Here is a 16,206-nt window from a genome sequence, read left to right on the forward strand (position 1 = left end):
AACCCTTGGGCACGACCTCCTTCCACAATGGACAAATGTGACGCCACCTATGACTGCTGCACCTCTCCTGCCATACGGTTTATAAGCTGCTTCTCCGCTCCTATGCCGTATTCTATTCAAGATTGATAGACCGACCACATTGACTCAAGGCTGAGGGACTGATTACCTCATTCTCCTCCTGTTCTTCAAGTTTATCCTTTGTATGGACTGATGAAGCCACTGTGTGGCAAAATGTTTCCTCAATAAAGATACCCAAGAGTTGCACATGTGTCTAATCTAACAGGCTATTACTGTTGGCTGCACACAACCCGACGTACAAACCACAGCCCTGCTGGTCAGGTACTAACTTTAGGTGGAGACAAATTTTTTTTTTTTTTTTTTGCTTGATGTGGTGTTGGAATGTAAGGAAATTAGCATTTATGAAGGGATTCAGGGAACCTGGCTATCTGGACTGGAGTCCTGGTGGTGGGAAGTACAGTGCCTGCACTCTGAAAGAGGGGTGTTGATATATTAGTTTTTTTTTAAACTGTAGTGTAGGTGCGCCTCTGACAAGACAGTGGAGTGAATGATGAAAGTATTTCTTTTTTGGGGGGTCACCCTACCATGGTGAAAAATGGCTGATGTATTATTAATTTTGTTTCTTTTTTTTGGTTTTTTAACAAACCGGCCATATCCCACCGAGGCAGGGTGGCCCAAAAAGAAAAACAAAAGTTTCTCTATTTAAATTTAGTAATTTATACAGGAAAAGGGGTTACTAGCCCCTTGCTCCCGGCATTTTAGCCGCCTCTTACAGCATGCATGGCTTATGGAGGAAGAATTCTGTTCCACTTCCCCATGGAGAAGCTGATGTATTAATAAAAAATAAATACAGCCTCTCCTCACTAAGCAACGTACTCGTTTACCGACGACTCAGACTTACGGAGGGGCTCTCTGACCAGTTTGCATACCTAAATAATGTATATTAGAGCTGATTTCTGCTATTCTGTTTATTACAATATACAGTACACTACTGTATAAACATTTAAAAATATCCCAGAAATTTTATAAATGGTGCAAAGGTGACAGTAAAACAATGTCAAAGATGGCTGACACAAACCCACTACCATTATAGGAAGGACCAGAACTCTGTCGTTAAGTGAGGAGAGGCTGTAAGTGATTGGAGGTCGAGGTCAGCTGGGTGTAACACTGAGTTTACACACAGCTTCAGAAATTGATGTACAGTAAGTTCTCAACTTGCTAACACTTTGGGGACCTCCTGAATTGTGTATAATACAAGTACTCCTCACTTAACAACCGAGTTTGGTTCCTAAGAGTAGGTCAGTAAGTGAATTGGCTGTTAAACAAGGAGCTGCCCCTAACTGATGTTTCATGCATACTGCACTGGTAGTGGGTTTGTGTCATCCATTTTTAGGTATTGTTTTAATGTCATCTTAGCACCATTTATAATGTTTTTAGTATGTTAAAAATAGAACTAGGCATTAAAAACAATAAAAAAAAAGTAAAATACACACAGTACAATCATTACTTAAAACATTTGTAGTCCTAATGTAGGGTGAGAGGTCAGTATTTATTGTAGGAAGAGGATGTGCAAAGAATGGAAGAAGTACAAAAGAAGTTCACTTTAAAGGGGTTAGTGATGTATCTCGGCATGAAGCAATCTCCAAGACTACATATTTTGTCTATAGATTTATTCTTTATTGTGAACCCCGTAGTACAAGGTAGTAGTTAGAAGTGCAGCAGGACTTGAAGAGAAAAAACAAGAGGTAATTGAAAGAAGTACAAAAGTTTGCCGTAATGGGGTTAGCTGGTGTGTTTCTCTGTGATTACATTCTTGGTGTCTCTTGTGGCATCGTAAGAAATCGTTAACCATTTGAGGATCCAGGCCGTAGATCTATGCCTTGTCCACAGGGTCCAAGCTGTAGTTCTACACCATGAGCTCAGCTCACTCAAATAAGCTGAGTGGTAAATTTGGGCCTAGATACGAGAGAATGGATCTACGTGGTAAGTGGGCACCATGTAAAACAAATCCTGCAGTACAGAGTGCATAAGAGAGAAAAAACCTGTGACTGTGTTTTTGGATTAAAGCACCGAGTTTGTGGTATATTTTTGTATGGTTTTAACGGTTGTATTTGCAGTTTCTTGGCCTCATTTGATTGAATGAAAGATACATTAAGAAATAGAGATATTGGTTGGTTTTAGTACTGAAAATAGCTTGATATTGAGCTTGAAGTGGTTGAAATAATGGGTATACAGTTGAAAACTGTTGTATTAGCGATACACTGTAAAGTGAGGCCCTCTTTTTTTTTTTTTTTTTTTTTTTTTTTACTGAATATATGGTAGGTCTTTCATTTGAAAACATTTTTAGTTTCAGACATAGTTGATTTGAAGGTTATTTATTTATTTTACTTGGATTTTATTAAATGTAAGCATGTTTTTCTTTTCAGCACCTTTCCGTAAATTTCACATTGCCGTCGAGAAGCTGAAGAGAGAAAATAAGCATACTAAGCATGGGAATGTATTCGACTTGAGCCGAATGCCAGTATACGACCCTGCAAATCTTATAGGTGTGTTACGTAGCTGTATTTGCCTGTTATTTAGTTTTTATATCCAGACAACTATTGTATATTCAGAAAGTCATTGTTGGTTTCAGCTAAATGATGCTCATAATTTTGTTCAAAGGTTGCATAATTATTTCATATATTTAAGGATCATGGCCTCTTTAGCCAGGACTAAAATTGTCTATTGGCAAGTTATAGTTTTTCTTTTGTAATAATTGATTTTATTGTTAACTATTATCTGCTTGGTATTAGCCATAGATTTAAGAGTTTGGTTCTGGAGAACAACTTTAGAATTACTGTTTAACAGTTTCACCCCCCCCCCCCCGCATAACGCCAATTTTGTACCTCTATACTATTATCTGTTTTATTCTGCCCCCCGCCTTCCATTCTTGAATTTTTTTTTTTTATAACAACAAGAGTAATGTTCATGGAAAAGGCAGATGGCAGAGGAAATAATTTTATCATATTTGAGTTATGAACATAAGTGTTTGTTGGGCAAGATAGAAGTGGCATGCAGGCATGGGCTAAAACTCTGTCTTGTAGTAATATTAGTAAAGTAATACTAGAGGGCTCATCATTAACCCTTTCAGGGTTGGACCCCCTGATCTTACACTTGCTCTTGGGGTCAGAGAATTTAAAAAAAATATGAATATTTTTTCATGTGAAATGATACGAGGAACTTTTTCTTAAGGTAATGTAGTCCAGAATAAACAAGATAGACATTCCTGGCACTAAAGCAACACTTTCTCTGTTCATTAGTCATGTCCTCAGGCCTCTCCTGTATTACAGTTTCTTTCCATTTTGAATTTTTATTAACCTCCCCCCCCCCCTCCAAAAAAATGATGTACTATTATGCAGAATACTGCATTATTGCAATACTTACATAAATAATGTCAGCACTTTCATGAACACTTATTAGACTGACTAATTGGACACACATTGGACAAGTGTCATAATTTATGTACTCTGGAATATCAGCAAATAGGAACATCTCTACCTGCAGCTCAATTTCAAGCTACTTTCAGTCCTGAAACCAATCAAAATTGTCTGTCTGTAATGCATCTTCCATTCAATTAAATGAGACCAAAAAACTTGGAATACAACCCTGAAAACCATGTGAATAAGCACAGCAAAGTCAGTGTTGTAAATAAAAAACATGGTTGCAGTTTTTTCCCATTATGTACTGCATGCTGCAGTACATAATGAGCTGACCTCATAGCATGTAAAAATGGGACCGACCTGTACATCAAAGCAATAGAACAGTGGGACCCCACACCAAAACGGTTAAAGTACATCAGCCCTGCTAAAATTACGACCACAGGTTATCCCATGCACTTCAGGAGATCTTTAAACCATCTAGGAAGTGACTGGCTTGCTTTCTTCTGGGTTTCATGGAGTAAATTTCCCATGACTCACAGATGGCCTCTTAAAGCTGTGAGAGTGGGATGATATCCTAACCCCTAGTACATTTCTATCTCATCACAGGTTCATGTCTGGGGAGTTCCCTGGCCAGTCATTGAAGAAAGGTCTTTGTCATGAACCCAGTCAAAAACACATTTTACAGTGTGGCAAGGAGCACTTTTGCATAAAAATCTTGCAACATGTTAAATGAAAAATTAGGGAAAATGATAAACCATTTCTAGGTTTATTGGTGTGGGTATGTCATGAACACTGTCCTCAGAGAACCTACACAACCAGGTCCATGCTAGACACACACACACACACACACACACACACACACACACACACACACACACACACACACACACACACACACACACACACACACACACACACACACACACACAGACACACACACAGACACACACACACACACACACACACACACACACACACACACACACACACACACACACACACACACACACACACACACACACACACACACACACACACACACACACACACACACACACACACACACACACACACAACTAACAGACACACAACTAACAGACACACACACACACACACACAGACACACACACACACACACACACACAGACACACACACAGACACACACACAGACACACACACAGACACACACACAGACACACACAGACACACACACACAGACACACACACACAGACACACACAGACACACACACAGACACACACACACAGACACACACACACAGACACACACACACAGACACACACACAGACACACACACAGACACACACACAGACACACACACAGACACACACACACAGACACACACACACACACACAGACACACACACAGACACAGACACACACACACACACACACACACACACACACACACACACACACACACACAAACGAACAGACACACACACACACACACAGACACAAACGAACAGACACACACACACAGACACACACACACAGACACACACACACAGACACACACACACAGACACACACACAGACACACACACAGACACACACACACACAGACACACACACACACAGACACACACACACAGACACACACACACACAGACACACACACACAGACACACAGACACACACACACACACACACACACACACACACACACACACACAGACACACACACAGACACACACACACACACACACACACACACACACACACACACACACACACACACACACACAGACGGAGTACAGTCTAGGGGTCAGAGACTACAAACCTCACTCAAGGAAAAAGATCTTGGGGTGAGTATAACACCAGGCACATCTCCTGAAGCGCACATCAACCAAATAACTGCTGCAGCATATGGGCGCCTAGCAAACCTCAGAACAGCATTCCGACATCTTAATAAGGAATCATTCAGGACCCTGTACACCGTGTACGTTAGGCCCATATTGGAGTATGCGGCACCAGTTTGGAACCCACACCTAGCCAAGCACGTGAAGAAACTAGAGAAAGTGCAAAGGTTTGCAACAAGACTAGTCCCAGAGCTAAGAGGTATGTCCTACGAGGAGAGGTTAAGGGAAATCAACCTGACGACACTGGAGGACAGGAGAGATAGGGGGGACATGATAACGACATACAAAATACTGAGAGGAATTGACAAGGTGGACAAAGACAGGATGTTCCAGAGATTGGACACAGTAACAAGGGGACACAGTTGGAAGCTGAAGACACAGATGAATCACAGGGATGTTAGGAAGTATTTCTTCAGCCACAGAGTAGTCAGTAAGTGGAATAGTTTGGGAAGCGATGTAGTGGAGGCAGGATCCATACATAGCTTTAAGCAGAGGTATGATAAAGCTCACGGCTCAGGGAGAGTGACCTAGTAGCGATCAGTGAAGAGGCGGGGCCAGGAGCTCGGACTCGACCCCCGCAACCTCAACTAGGTGAGTACACAGACACACACGGACACACACAGACACACACAGACAGACACACACAGACACAGACACACACACACACACACACACAGACACACACACACACACAGACACACACACACACAGACACACACACACACACAGACTCACACACACAGACACACACACACACAGACACACACACACACACAGACACACACACACACACAGACACACACACACAGACACACACACACACACAGACACACACACAGACACAGACACACACACACACACACACACACACACACACACACACACACACACACACACACACACACACACACGCCACACACGCCACACACACACACACACACACACACACACACACACACACACACACACACACACACACACACACACACAGACACACAGACACACACACACACACACACACACACACACACACACACACACACACACACACACACACACACACACACACACACACACACACACACACACACCCCTTTGGGCCAGTGACCATGTGGTTTTAAGCTTCGAATACACAGTAGAGCTACAAGTGGAGGGAGAAGCAGGAAGGCCAGGACGAATGAAGCCAAACTACAAGAAAGGGGACTACATAGGAATGAGGAACTTCCTGAACGGGGTTCAGTGGGACAGAGAACTGGCAGGGAAGCCAGTTAATGAGATGATGGAATATGTAGCAACAAAATGCAAGGAGGCTGAGGAGAGGTTTGTACCCAAGGGTAACAGGAATAATGAAAAAGCTAGGATGAGCCCATGGTTTACCCAAAGGTGCAGGGAGGCAAAAACCAAGTGTGCTAGGGAATGGAAGAAATATAGAAGGCAAAGGACCCAGGAGAATAAGGAGAGCAGTCATAGAGCCAGAAACGAATATGCACAGATAAGAAGGGAGGCCCAAAGACAATATGAAAATGACATAGCAACGAAAGCCAAATCTGACCCGAAACTGTTGTACAGCCACATCAGGAGGAAAACAACAGTCAAGGACCAGGTAATCAGGCTAAGGAAGGAAGGAGGAGAGACAACAAGAAATGACCGTGAAGTATGTGAGGAACTCAACAAGAGATTCAAAGAAGTGTTCACAGAGGAGACAGAAGGGGCTCCAGAAAGACGGAGAGGTGGGGCACACCACCATGTGCTGGACACAGTGCACACAACCGAGGAAGAAATGAAGAGGCTTCTGAGTGAGCTAGATACCTCAAAGGCAATGGGGCCAGATAACATCTCCCCATGGGTATTGAGAGAGGGAGCAGAGGCGCTATGTGTACCCCTAACAACAATATTCAATACATCTATCGAAACAGGGAGATTGCCTGAGGCATGGAAGACAGCAAATGTAGTCCCAATCTTTAAAAAAGGAGACAGACATGAAGCATTAAACTATAGACCAGTGTCACTGACATGTATAGTATGCAAAATCATGGAGAAGAGTGGTGGAACACCTAGAAAGGAATGATCTCATCAACAGCAGCCAACATGGTTTCAGGGACGGGAAATTCTGTGTCACAAACCTACTGGAGTTCTATGACATGGTGACAGCAGTTAGACAAGAGAGAGAGGGGTGGGTGGATTGCATTTTCTTGGACTGCAAGAAGGCATTTGACACGGTTCTACACAAGAGATTAGTGCAAAAACTGGAGGACCAAGCAGGGATAACAGGGAAGGCACTACAATGGATCAGGGAATACTTGACAGGAAGACAGCAGCGAGTCATGGTACATGGAGAGGTGTCAGAGTGGGCACCTGTGACCAGCGGGGTCCCACAGGGGTCAGTCCTAGGACCAGTGCTGTTTCTGGTATTTGTGAACGACATGATGGAAGGAATAGACTCTGAGGTGTCCCTGTTTGCAGATGACGTGAAGTTGATGAGAAGAATTCACTCGATCGAAGACCAGGCAGAACTACAAAGGGATCTGGACAGGCTGCAGACCTGGTCCAGCAATTGGCTCCTGGAGTTCAATCCCACCAAGTGCAAAGTCATGAAGATTGGGGAAGGGCAAAGAAGACCGCAGATGGAGTACAGTCTAGGGGGCCAGAGACTACAAACCTCACTCAAGGAAAAAGATCTTGGGGTGAGTATAACACCAGGCACATCTCCTGAAGCGCACATCAACCGAATAACTGCTGCAGCATATGGGCGCCTAGCAAACCTCAGAACAGCATTCCGACATCTTAATAAGGAATCATTCAGGACCCTGTACACCGTGTACGTTAGGCCCATATTGGAGTATGCGGCACCAGTTTGGAACCCACACCTAGCCAAGCACGTAAAGAAACTAGAGAAAGTGCAAAGGTTTGCAACAAGACTAGTCCCAGAGCTAAGAGGTATGTCCTACGAGGAGAGGTTAAGGGAAATCAACCTGACGACACTGGAGGACAGGAGAGATAGGGGGGACATGATAACGACATACAAAATACTGAGAGGAATTGACAAGGTGGACAAAGACAGGATGTTCCAGAGATTGGACACAGTAACAAGGGGACACAGTTGGAAGCTGAAGACACAGATGAATCACAGGGATGTTAGGAAGTATTTCTTCAGCCACAGAGTAGTCAGTAAGTGGAATAGTTTTGGAAGTGATGTAGTGGAGGCAGGATCCATACATAGCTTTAAGCAGAGGTATGATAAAGCTCACGGCTCAGGGAGAGTGACCTAGTAGCGATCAGTTAAGAGGCGGGGCCAGGAGCTCGGACTCGACCCCCGCAACCTCAACTAGGTGAGTACACACACACACACACACACACACACACACACACACACACACACACACACACACACCACACACACCACACACAACACACACCACACACCACACACACACCACACACACACCACACACACACCACACACACACCACACACACACCACACACACACCACACACACACCACACACACACCACACACACACCACACACACACCACACACACACCACACACACACCACACACACACCACACACACACCACACACACACACCACACACACACACCACACACACACACACACACACACACCACACACACACCACACACACACCACACACACACCACACACACACCACACACACACCACACACACACCACACACACACCACACACACACCACACACACACCACACACACACCACACACACCACACACACACCACACACACACCACACACACACCACACACACACCACACACACACACACACACACCACACACACACCACACACACACACCACACACACACACCACACACACCACACACACACACCACACACACACCACACACACACCGCACACACACCACACACACACACCACACACACACACCACACACACACCACACACACACACACCACACACACACACCACACACACACACCACACACACACCACACACACACACCACACACACACACCACACACACCACACACACACACACCACACACACACACACCACACACACACACACCACACACACACACACCACACACACACCACACACACACACACCACACACACACACCACACACACACACACACACCACACACACACCACACACACACACCACACACACACACCACACACACCACACACACCACACACACACACACCACACACACCACACACACCACACACACACACACCACACACACACACACCACACACACACACACCACACACACACACACACACACACACACACACACACACACACACACACACACACACACACACACACACACACACACACACACACACACACACACACACTACACACACACACCACACACATACACCACACACACACACGTACCCACACACCACACACACCACACACACACACACTCACACCACACACACACACACACACACACACACACACACACACACACACACCACACACACACACACACACACACACACACACACACACACACACAGATGGAAATTCGAGATAATGGAAGGCATAGATGAGACGGGAGGAAGAGACTACATAGCAGGTACACTTCAGTCTGGGAACACAGTGGCTAGGTACACTTCAGTCTGGGGAACACAGTGGTCATTGCAGTGATGTATAATCCACCACAGAACTGCAGGAGGCCAAGAGATGAATATGAAGAGAGCAACAGAGCAATGGTGGACACACTTGCTGAGGTGGCAAGAAGAGCTCACTCCAGCAGAGCAAAGTTGCTGGTTATGGGGTATTTCAACCACAGGGAGATTGACTGGGAAAACCTGGAGCCACATGGGGGTCCCGAAACATGGAGAGCCAGGATGTTGGACGTGGTGCTGGAAAACCTCATGTACCAACATGTTAAGGACACTACCAGAGTGAGAGGGGAGGATGAACCAGCAAGATTGGACCTTGTGTTCACCCTGGGCAGCTCAGACATTGAGGACATCAAGTATGAGAGTCCCCTAGGAGCTAGCGACCACGTGGTTCTGTGCATTGAATACATAGAGCTGCAAGTGGAGAGAATAACAGGAGTTGAACGGGAAAAGCCTGACTATAAAAGAGGGGACTACATAGGGTTGAAGAACTTCCTGTGGGAGGTCCAGTGGGACAGAGAACTGGCAGGAAAGCCAGTAAATGAAATGATGGAATATGTAACAACAAAATGCAAGGAGGCAGTGGAAAGGTTTATTCTCAAGGGCAACAGTAACAACGGGAAGACCAGAACGAGCCCCTGGTTTACCCGACGGTGTAAGGAGGCAAAAACAAAGTGCAATAGAGAATGGAAAAAGTACAGAAGGCAGAGAACACACGAAAATAGGGAGATCAGTCGCAGAGCCAGGAATGAGTACGCACAGGTAAGGAAGGAGGCCCAGCGACAGTATGAAAATGACATAGCATCGAGAATCAAGACTGACCCGAAACTGTTGTATAGCCACATCAGGAGGAAGACAACAGTCAAAGACCAGGTGATCAGATTAAGGACAGAAGGTGGAGAACTCACAAGAAATGATCAGGAGGTATGTGAGGAGCTGAACAGGAGATTTAAGGAAGTTTTTACAGTAGAGACAGGAAGGGCTGTGGGAAGACAGCACAGAAGGGAACATCAAGAGGGAATATACCAACAAGTGTTGGATGACATACGAACAACTGAGGAGGAGGTGAAGAAGCTCTTAAGTGACCTTTACACCTCAAAGGCGATGGGACCGGACAACATCTCCCCATGGGTCCTTAGAGAAGGAGCAGAGATGCTGTGCGTTCCTCTAACCACAATCTTCAACACATCCCTTGAAACTGGGCAACTACCTGAGAAATGGAAGACAGCTAATGTAGTCCTCATATTTAAGAAAGGAAACAGAAACGAGGCACTAAACTACAGATCTGTGTCTCTGACATGTATTGTGTGCAAAGTCATGGAGAAGATTATCAGGAGGAGAGTGGTCGAACACCTGGAAAGGAACAAGATTATAAATGAAAACCAGCATGGGTTCATGGAAGGCAAATCCTGTATCACAAACCTCCTGGAGTTTTATGACAAGGTAACAGAAGTAAGACACGAGAGAGAGGGGTGGGTAGATTGCGTTTTCCTAGACTGCAGGAAGGCTTTTGACACAGTTCCCCACAAGAGATTAGTGCAGAAGCTGGAGGATCAGGCGCATGTAAAAGGGAGGGCACTGCAATGGATAAGGGAATACCTGACAGGGAGGCAGCAATGAGTCATGGTATGTGAAGAGGTATCACAGTGGGCACCTGTTACGAGCGGGGTCCCACAGGGGTCAGTTCTAGGACCAGTGCTATTTTTGATATTGAACGACATGATGGAAGGAACAGTCTCTGAAGTGTCCCTGTTCGCAGATGACGTGAAGTTGATGAGAAGAATTAAATCGGACGAGGATGAGGCAGGACTGCAAAGAGACCTGGACAGGCTGGACATGTGGTCCAGTAACTGGCTTCTCGAATTCAATCCAACCAAATGCAAAATCGTAAAAATTGGGGAGGGGCAAAGAAGACCGCAGACAGAGTATAGGCTAGGTGGACAAAGACTACAGACCTCACTCAGGGAGAAAGACCTTGGGGTGACCATAACACCTAGCACATCACTGGAGGCACACATCAACCAAATAACCGCTGCAGCATACGGGCGCCTGGCAAACCTGAGAATAGCGTTCCGATACCTTAATAAGGAATCGTTCAAGACACTGTACACTGTGTATGTTAGGCCCATACTGGAGTATGCAGCACCAGTCTGGAACCCACACCTGGTCAAGCATGTCAAGAAGTTAGAGAAAGTACAAAGGTTTGCAACAAGGCTAGTCCCAGAGCTCAAGTGAATGTCGTACGAGGAAAGGTTAAGGGAAATCGGACTGACGACACTGGAGGACAGAAGAGTCAGGGGAGACATGATAACGACATACAAGATACTGCGGGTAATAGACAAGGTGGACAGAGATAGGATGTTCCAGAGAGGGGACACAGGGACAAGGGGTCACAACTGGAAGCTGAAGACTCAGACGAGTCACAGGGACGTTAGGAAGTATTTCTTCAGTCATAGTTGTCAGGAAGTGGAATAGCCTAGCAAGTGAAGTAGTGGAGGCAGGAACCATACATAGTTTTAAGAAGAGGTATGACAAAGCTCAGGAAGCAGAGAGAGAGAGGACCCAGTAGCAATCAGTGAAGAGGCTCGGCCAGGAGCTGAGTCTCGACCCCTGCAACCACAATTAGGCGAGTACAATTAGGTGAGTACGTACACACACACACACACACACACACACACACACACACACACACACACACACACACAGACACAGACACAGACACACAGACACAGACACACAGACACAGACACACAGACACAGACACACAGACACAGACACACACACACACACACACACACACAGACACACACACACACACACACACACACACACACACACACACACACACACACTCAGACCCACAGACACAGACACACACACAGACACACACACAGACACACACACACACACAGACACACACACACACACAGACACACACACACAGACACACACAGACACACACACACAGACACACACACAGACACACACACACAGACACACACAGACACACACACACAGACACACACACACAGACACACACACACAGACACACACACACAGACACACACACACAGACACACACACACACACACACACACACACACACACACACACACAGACACACACACACAGACACACACACACAGACACACACACACACACCACACACACACACACACACACACACACACACACACACTCAGACACACACACACACACTCAGACACACACACACACACACTCAGACACACACAGACACAGACACAGACACACACAGACACACACACACACACACACACTCACTAGTTAGTAACCAAAAATGTTTAGACTCGCCGCTAATGACCGCATGTTTAAGGGGAACCACAGACAACACACAAGCCGAGAAGACACTGAGATGCTGCCAGTAGCTATAAGGAATCCTGAGATGTCCCTTATTTGAGTTGCCAAGCCAGTATAATTGTTTGTCTCATTGACAAATGTACCAGAATTTGGTATTTCTTTGGACATTAAATTAAGTTGGGTGTCTTTCACTTATCGCTTTTTAATGAGAAGCGCTGTACAACACTTATGTTAACTTCACTGGACAACCAGGCCTCCTGTTTGAGAGGCAAGACTTGCTGACAGAGGCAAGGAGGAGGAGGCCTGACTGTGCAGAAATTAGTAAGGAGGGTCACAACTGTTGGGTTAGGTGGGTAGAACTAATAGGTGAAGATTGATTCATTGTACTACAGATTATTTTTATTATGTGCAAACAACTTTTTGGGTGAAGAAAGTCTCCAAATGCAGTTATTTTGTTTTTCAGGCTTAAATTTTATAACAAAGAAATCTCATTTCTACTGCACAATATGTTCAGACAAATTGATACAATCACCAAGTGAGACTCTGGCCCATTTTTCTTCATTGCAACATTATGAGAAATATGCTACTCACCTTAAGTCATTGGAGGTAAGTTCAGTTAATGCCATTAATAGTCTTATTGATAAATCAAGTGCTGCACTTTAAGGAACTTTTCCTAAAAATTGTCACTCTTCAGAATTAGCTTTTATTTTTTCCTGAAAGTTCTCCATTTTAATGCTGTTTTTTTTTTTTTTTTTTTTTTTCCATGTTTTTATAATCATTACATTTAGGTTTATAACAAGCATAACAAGTACGATGCCTGCTCTCTGAAGGAGGAGTGTTGATGTTGCAGTTTTTTAACTGTAGTGTAGGCACACCTCTGGTAAGACAGTGATTGAATGATAAAAGTTTCTTCCTTGGATCATCCTGCCTTGGTGGGAAATGGCCAGTATTACAAAAAAAAAAAAAAAAAAAGTGTAACTACAGCCAAGCCTTTGATGTTCTTGAGACTCTTGTTCACCTTATAGCTAATAGTGATGAGGAGTGAGGTTGATGGTTTATTAAAAGTTAGTTTTCATTTAGCATTTGTTTAAAACTTCACTGAATGTATGAAAAAATTAGCAAGTACAGTGGTCTTGAAAATATTCCAGTTGTTCCAGAAAATAATTAATTTTGAAGTTGTATAATTAAAGACATGGGTATGTCCAACAGTGGTAAAACATCAAGTTGACTCTATTAACTTCTACTCGTCAAGTGTGCGAGAGTCCAGCCATAATTCTGCTCTTGAACATATTTGATGTTGTATAGCCTCTCCTCACTTACCGACACCTCGGACTTAAGATGGGCTCTCTGACCAGTATTCATACCTAAATACAGTGATACCTCGCATATCTGGCCTGCCATTATCCAAACCTCGCCACTATCCAAACAGGCCCTGGGAAACAGCAAAATTCTAAAATTATTACCGAAACATCTTAACAGCCATTTGGATGTTTTCTACTGCCTCAAAAACTGGAAAAAGTGCCAGAAGGAAAGTGATGGCGAAGCCATAGAGCTTGGAACTTGATCATTGCGTGATGAAGTGGTACCTACAACAACGTGGTAGTGGTATGATTGTTCATGGTACCGAACTTAAAATGGCCGCAGAAACCCAGGAGGGTGTTATTCGAGCCCATAGTGTCTGGTCCCACTTCCAGACAACGTTGGACTCGTTTTTTAAACCTACAATGCTGTCGCCAGTGGCGATATGACAGTACAGATGCCCATTTATTTTCCCCTCACATATCCAGTAACTGTGTTTCTGAACCGGTCTCAGCCCATATAGTTCAGATATGAGAGGTATATAATAAAATAGTTATTGTGGATGTTGTGCGAATAAGAGATGTTTGTTAATGTTATGAATGAGAAGAAGCTGGATGTCCTGGCTTTCAGTGAAACAAAGCTGAAGGGGGTGGGAGAGTTTCAGTGGAGAGAAATAAATGGGATTAGGTCAGGGGTTTCAAATAGAGCTAAAGGAGTAGCAATAATGTTGAAGGATAAATTATGGCAGGAAAAGAGGGAATATAAATGTATAATTTCAAGGATTATGTGGAGTAAAATAAGGGTTGTATGTGAAAAGTAGGTTACAGTAAGTGTTTATGCACCTGGAGAAGACAGAAGTGTAGAGGAGAGAGAACGATTTTGGGGAATGTTGAGTGAGTGCATGGGAAGTTTTGAACCAGTTGTGAGAGTACTTGTGGTTGGGGATTTTAGTGCTAAAGTAGGTACAAATGTTTTGGAGGGACTAGTAGGTAAATTTGGGGTGCCAGGGATAAATGACAATGGAGAGCCTTTAACCCTTTCAGGTTATTCATGTACTAGTACGCATAAATTCTAGCACCTTCAAATAAAGATGGAAAAGACTGGTAGGCCTAGATGTTAGAGAATGGGTCTGCGTGGTCAGTGTGCGCAGTAGGAAAAAATTCGGAGACCCAGTGGTGCGTTGTGGGAATGCCATTTTAGTATACCTTGTTCACCATGCCTTGCGGTAAGAAACGCCTCTCTCCTCGGCGAATTGGGACACTTTTGTTCCCCAGTGACAGTTCTAATACAGATGGAAGTGTCAGTGAAGATGAGTTTCAAGGTTTTGATGAGGTTGTGACTGAAACTAATGACCATAATACCAGTTATAGTGAGGAAAATCCAGATGACCCTCAACCTTCAACCTCTGGTACTGGACTGTCTTGTTCATGTTCAGTTGTACCAGAACGAAAGAGTAAACTCATATTTTCCCATATCCATGACTCGGATGTGAGCACTGGTGATGATAGTGATAGTGAATATGAACTCGAAGCTCTTGAAAACAGTTCCAGTAACGAGAGTGAAGTGGAATATTCTCCAGTGAAGCGTCAGTAT

At 44.4% G+C, this 16,206-nt stretch overlaps 1 protein-coding gene across 3 annotated transcripts in view; it reads left to right on the plus strand.

Moving 5' to 3' along the window:
- The window catches only part of LOC128694719 (zinc finger protein on ecdysone puffs), a 144,147-nt gene that overhangs the window by 93,141 nt on the left and 34,800 nt on the right, over window positions 1–16,206 (plus strand). For all 3 annotated transcript variants that reach the window (XM_070087367.1, XM_070087363.1, XM_070087372.1), the window contains 2 exons: window positions 2,445–2,564; window positions 13,778–13,920. In XM_070087367.1, the coding sequence (XP_069943468.1) occupies window positions 2,445–2,564; window positions 13,778–13,920 (263 nt within the window). The remainder of the gene's footprint in view (window positions 1–2,444; window positions 2,565–13,777; window positions 13,921–16,206) is intronic.

The sequence above is a fragment of the Cherax quadricarinatus genome, chromosome 2 (assembly GCF_038502225.1).
Source record: "Cherax quadricarinatus isolate ZL_2023a chromosome 2, ASM3850222v1, whole genome shotgun sequence".
Lineage (NCBI taxonomy): Eukaryota > Metazoa > Arthropoda > Malacostraca > Decapoda > Parastacidae > Cherax > Cherax quadricarinatus.